Source organism: Nothobranchius furzeri, chromosome 5, assembly GCF_043380555.1.
Source record: "Nothobranchius furzeri strain GRZ-AD chromosome 5, NfurGRZ-RIMD1, whole genome shotgun sequence".
Classification (NCBI taxonomy): Eukaryota; Metazoa; Chordata; class Actinopteri; order Cyprinodontiformes; family Nothobranchiidae; genus Nothobranchius; species Nothobranchius furzeri.
The window spans coordinates 51,288,128-51,294,639 of record NC_091745.1 but is presented as its reverse complement, the minus strand read 5'-3'; the positions used below and the strand labels follow the sequence as shown (position 1 = coordinate 51,294,639).

Sequence of the window (6,512 nt, the reverse complement as noted above, 5' to 3'; positions counted from 1 at the left end):
GACCCCAAAAGCTGAGACAAGGGTTTTCATACTTCCCTTTTCCACCTTATTTCTGTACCTTAACCTTTATATCCCAGTAAATTATTTAATGTACTGTGCACCCACTTACAGTCTGCATATGAGATATGAATATAATTGTATGTTACTTTTTAATTACAGGAAAAATCTAACTTGTAAGATGATGGGCTGGAAGGTGCCACAGCATTGTTATTTTTTTTCATCCTCTTTTTCCGATTATGTGAGCTGGGCTCCTTTGCTAAGCGATGATAAGCAGAATTTCCATGTTCTCTGCATAATTAATCCATCTTTGCCTCTCTTCATGCCAACTCTGCCGTTATCGCGGGCACATGCCTGAATTGCAAAAGAATCCTCTCTTCAATTGGAACTTATTGATATTCCAAAAAACTGAAAATCCTCAAATTTAAGCCACAGATTGTTAAATGGATTAATTTCGCGGCAATCGCAAGCATCTAACTCGGGGAGACAGGCAAAGCAAATTGAAAGTGTCTCCTGTTTGTGGAGTTTTAGTCCCAAATGATAGGGCTTATTGGCATGTTTTTTCTCCATAGTCAAAAATTACCATTCATTTGCATGCCATAAAGTACTTTATATGGTTGGAAATTCAGAGGAATTTCTTTCAATGCCTGTCGTTGGCTTCATGATAAGAACTTCAGCATCCCACATCTGGCCGCTTTTGATACTGGCTGAAAGGAATGTCTGAATATTTAATATTTTTATCTACTCTCATCAATGGTTTCACCATTAAGGAGGGCTCTGCTGTTTGCATGGAGCCTGGCAGATGTAGATTTATTTTCTGAGCTGTCTAAGGACTGCCTTTCTGTGAATATATTGAAGCATTTTTCCATTTTGCTGTGCACTGAGGCCTCTGCATATGTAATAAACCAGCAGACACACTTATAAAATACATCAACAGACTGCATTAGGATGCTGCATTCAGATGTGGGTTCTCACTCACTCGTGCAGTAGTGGGGGGGGGGGGGGGGGGGGGGGTAGGTTCAACTACATGCATCTAATGTTATTTACCTGACCTCATATAAATACATAATGTTACACATAAACGTGTCAAAACAAGGAAATATTTCTTTAAACATTTCATGGAAAGAAGTAGAAAAAGGGGAATTTAATAAAACAAAGACATAACCAGTGCAGGAACATGACTCATATAATACACACCTAAGAAATGCAGAGTTTACTTAATTTTCTTTCATGTTCATCTGAAGTCAAATATCTTTAGACTGTTATGAAGGACCATTTCATTAGACAAATTAAATATTTGGGATAATTGAGATGAATCTAAAACTATTTACATTTGGATGAATAATATTTTTAATAAGACTGAGAAGTAAATTTTTTTAATTAAGTAGGGCACAAATATTAGGCCTATTTACCATCATTTGTAAAACTCTTTTTTTTTACCAAATAGTAAGTTTTGTAAAAATCATTCAAGATCTTGTTTTAGAAATTTTTGTTTTTATTTATTTTTTCTCAGTATGAAAAACTGCTTAAATCTGATGTCAAATAGTAAAATGTTTGACATAATTACAAAAATGTTTTGGTCACACAATTTAGCGTACCATGAATTTTATGACACTACTCAGTTGTTAATAAAACGTTTAACATATTTTTCAAGGTAATTTTAAAGTAAGACTTCCATTATTAAAGATTTGATTTTTAAAATTATTTTAATTTTTTTGTTTTCAAATTCCTAAAAATAAATAAAATAAAATCTGTTGTAATACTTTGGTAATTTGCAAGAAATGGAAAAACATATGGGAAATGTGCTGTATAAATAAAGCTAGCTTGTCTATTATCATTTGTTGCATTTGAACAGTTTATAATTTTTAATAAGGTGACAGCTTTAACATAATTGAATTATTTACTATGTAATAACTGGCATCTCATTATAAAGTTTTATTATTATGAAGTATTATTATTTTTTGTTATGTTATTATTTTTATTTTGCAAAAGAAATCATGATAAATGTGGGTTTTCAGGTGGATTTTAATTCTTAATTCTTCAGACTGTCTCTTTTGTTCGATACCCTTTTTTTCATACTGCAGCCCAAGCATTTTAAGATGTAAACTTCCTTAAAACGAGGATGGATATTTATGATTTTAATCCACAAAAACTTGCTTTTTTTCCCCTGGAGGAGTCACAATCTCAGCTTTTGACCACATAAGAAAAAAAACAAGCTGAGATTAGCAGTAAGTATGTCCTGCCTCATAGTTCTCCCCGCCTCTTCGTCCTCTCAAAAACATTCTTTATTTCCAGATTTCCACACTCCCAATGGGAGGAGCGTAGTGTGTCCGTCCTGCCTTCTCTCTACATTTTTATCACTCTCCGACACCCAAATGTTTCGCTGCAATCTTAAGATGTTTCCGGGTTGTTTGGTGTTTTTGATTGCATTTAAAGCATCCTGGTAAATGGAAAGGGTTGGGGGGGGGGGGGGGGGTACTGAATATTGGTGCTTCCCTGGAAGGAGCTGGCGCCGAGGCCTGCAGGGTTTTGGCAGAACGGCCAGTGAAGTGGGCATTTTCTCAGACATCTGTTTGCTTGCTGCTGCCGGAGATGCTGGCTGGCTTGCTGGGTGGTGGTGAGGGTGGGGGTGCTGAGGAAGGGGAGCATTCAGCCACAACTGGCAACTTTCTCCAGTCAGACATCAGAAACTATTTTATAGCTAACAGAAGTCACATTTAATGATTTATTTTTAATTTTTTTGCATTTTGATCCCACAATGCAACGCTTCTCCCAAACCTGAATCAAATCAACCTCACTGAAGTTCTAGCTGCAAATCAATGAGAAGGACATCCTGAAAGTGTTTGTCCTGCTCTGCCTTTCTCCCGATGACCGAGTCATATATGCGTCACCCCAAACTCAACAACCCCATTCCCCTTCACACACACACACACACACAGACACACACACACACACACACACACAGACACACACACACACACACATGCACGCGCACACACACCTGACCTCTTCACAAGACAACCCAATCCCCAACAGCCAGAGGGTAAGATGGCAGCAGGCGAGCTGAGCTGCTGAGGCTGCTCTTAAAGGGGTGAGCTGCTGCTGTCCACACGGTGGCTTCCATTTCCCAACGCCACCGGACATGGGAGTCCTTAAAGAAATCAACCCAGTAATTTGTCACAGTAGCCCTCCTGTGATATTACTCAGTCAGCACAGCAGTTCACTTGAACAGGGTGAGGCTGCAGCAACACATTAAAACAACTCAGAGTCAGATAAAATGAACACGATTCTGAGAGAACACTGTTTAACAGATATTTTTCTAAAGATGCAGCTGCTGGACGGATGAAAAACACAGTGGATGAAACTTGACTTGCGTCAAAACGGTGTTCTGTTTGTTGTTGTAAAAAAAATTATCAATCTTTTCTGCATCTCAATTATCTAATTGATTTAGAATAAAGCATCAAAAAGTCTGCTCAACTTCATTTTTCATTAAACCACATAAAAGTCTGAATAAATACAAAAGTACATTAAAATTAAATGTTCACACAAATTGCCTGTGCATCTGTACAATTTACTCTGGACTTTGGTCCCAAATTCAGACAAAGTATAACAAATTGTTGGTATTTCAGATAAGTATGGTAATCTATTTTTGAGTGTTTGCCACAACTTTCAATTTTTTTAAAATTATTAATGAAACTTTGCCTTCAGGAATTTTCAAATGCAATTTATTAAAAGAAAAGATTCAGTATTTAAACTCGTATAGTAAGATATATTTATACTGTGAAAGTGTTAAATAAATAAAACAAACATAGAAAAATATATTGATATAGTGAGTACGTTTTGGGGATTTTGTAACACCTGAATCACTTTTTATTTTATTTTTGTCATTTGATACATTTTCACATTACTTTTATTTTAAAGATTTCCCTAATATGTAAGTTAGTATAAAACACAGCATTGGTTTTGGGACACCGATAAGTTTCAATTTAATAAAGAAGATGGTTTATTGTGATTATTATTATTATTATTATTAGAAAAAAAGTGTTAAAACAAAAATATATCACACGTGTGTTTAGAAATAATTCAGGAAGTTGTTTATTCATAGATAATGTGCTTATTATGTTTTTGTGTTTTGCTTTTATCCAAAGTCTTTTACAGACTTATGCATGTTTTTAGTTTGTGGGAGAAACCGGAGGGCACAGAGAAAGCTCACATATGCATGAGGAGAACTTGCTAATTCCTAAAAGACAACAGCTGGGATTCAAACCTACGACCTTCTTGCTGCAAGGCAACCATTAATCAGATAAAACATATTGTCTCAAGCCTGGATCTGGTAAAATCCAGAGTCACCGCCCCAGTACTGAACAGTGTTCCCCAAATGTGACTTGGCAACTCTAATCAGATGATTTAGCACATTAAATCAACCTTTCCCCCTGTAATCAGATTACATGAGCACACTGCACAGTGTCTCCGCAGCATACAGTAGACCTTCACCTATTAATAAGACCAACCCTGTGTCAGTGATTTCCCTTGCGATGGAATCAGTATCATGTTAATTATCACAACCATCTGGTCTGAGCAGTAGGGGGAAAAGCTTTCTCTTCCTCTTGCAGATTTGTAGCTGCCAATCAAAGAAGGCTTCAAACAAGCCACTGGGGCTCAGAAACAGCAGCAATGGACCCCACCTCAGTCTCAGAGGATTTAGGAGTGGCGTTAAATTAATCTGGAGCTGGCAATTTGACTCTCCTCTCACTCCGTGTTGTTGCTCTCACCACAAATCATTATTGATTTTGGTACAGGACTCCTGATATAGCTGGGAGACGCTGTTCGTGTCTGGTTAACACGCTCCTCTTAGTGACTGCTGCACACATTTCACTGGAATTTGTAGGTTTATTGTGTCACCTTTTGTTTAAACTGATCATCACTCTCCCACAGTTTGACAAAATGTTGAAGTCCCATGACATCACCACATATGGATCCAAGCCAACGTGGGGAAGAGAGACAAGAAGAAGTAAATAAACTTTTATGAACAAGAACAAATGGAGGAGACACATTAAAGAGACTCACATGGCGAACGCTCTCCTCAAGGTGAAGCATGCTGATCCTCCTGCCACATAAATTATTCTGTAGTTTCAGACTCCAATCCAAAGTTGTGGAATTGGGTGACAAGATAATTTCACAGGCCACTTGCTTGTCTTCCTTGGCAGTCCAACTGGCTAATTGAAGAGAGTGATTTCCAGTTTGGGCAACTCTTCAGAAAATGGCAGTCAAAATTCTGAACTATTTCAAACCTCTCCTCTAATCTCTCACTCCTCGATTTTTTTCATAAAACCATTCTATGTGTTTCCTCAATATCAACAAAAAAAAAAGAACATCAGAACTATTCCACAGAAATATTTATCAATAAATAAAGTTACTATTTGGGCTCATTTTACATTGAACATCATTTAGATAACCGATTTCAGGAAATATATTTATAAACTAGATGTACTTAAAAATTTGTGACTGTTTTTTTACAGAGGTTAGTGTTTGAATCTGCTCTCAGAGTGCATTGTGGGAAAGTAAAACAATCCTGGTGTTTTTCAGTGACGCAGATATACAGTGACATGCTACAGGAAAGGGATGGACTTTAAATAAACACCCTTTATTGTCGAAATGATAGAAATAAAAGAAAAACCGACAAGGAATTGGATAAAAACACGTTGAAATAATAATAATAATAATAATAATAATAATAATAATAATATAATAATAATAATAATTTTGGAGGAAACGTATTAGGAATATGTTTACCCTAGTTGTTTTATTAACGCACGGAGATCCAGTTTTTCTCTATCTCCGCTTTTAACCCAACAGCGCTCATTAGGGGCTAATTAATAAGTGGAAGTAAAACTAATTGTGGATCAAGTGAAGTTCACGAAGCCGTGGCTACGGTGCCCGGGGAGGAACAAACCTTATCTTCAAACAAAAGCGCGAACCGCTTTCACCTCCCTAGTCAGTCCGTGCACATCACTGCGGAGCGCAGCCTCGACGCGGAAACCGGTGCTGAGGAAGAGTGAGGGAGAGACAGAGAGAGGGAGGGCGTGCGTGTGTGTGTGAGTGTGTGAGCGCGTTTATGTTTGTGTGTGAAGGAGAGAAAGTCAGATACAGAGCCAGAGAGACGGAAAAGATAAAGGAAAGACAGGCGGAACGATAGACTTGTGCGTAAAAAAGTAGCTTTTTTCTTCTTTCTGAATTTCCATCAGACAAATAAATCCCGACTGCTTGGATGAACCAACATCTATCGATCTTTCTGCCCTACACCTGGATTCACTGACCAGCCGCACAGCAGGCATGTCCCGACGGAAGCAGAGCAACCCCCGGCAGATCAAACGTAAGTTGATTCTTTATAAATGTTGTCTGTCCGCGGCGGCGCGTCTTGTTGGACTCATAATCGTAAATGAAATGATGGCCAAAGAGAGTCTGATCCAGGAGATCAACTATCGCGGCTCCGCTGCTGCTGGTCACGGTCCTCC

The 6,512-nt window shown here is 37.8% G+C and overlaps 1 protein-coding gene across 2 annotated transcripts in view; it reads left to right on the top strand.

Moving 5' to 3' along the window:
- Positions 1-5,882: 5,882 nt before the first annotated feature.
- Positions 5,883-6,512, top strand: part of zfpm2a (zinc finger protein, FOG family member 2a) — a 206,717-nt gene continuing 206,087 nt past the window's right edge. For both annotated transcript variants that reach the window (XM_054740524.2, XM_015949298.3), the window contains exon 1: positions 5,883-6,370. In XM_054740524.2, the coding sequence (XP_054596499.1) occupies positions 6,331-6,370 (40 nt within the window). In that variant the 5' untranslated portion in view covers positions 5,883-6,330. The remainder of the gene's footprint in view (positions 6,371-6,512) is intronic.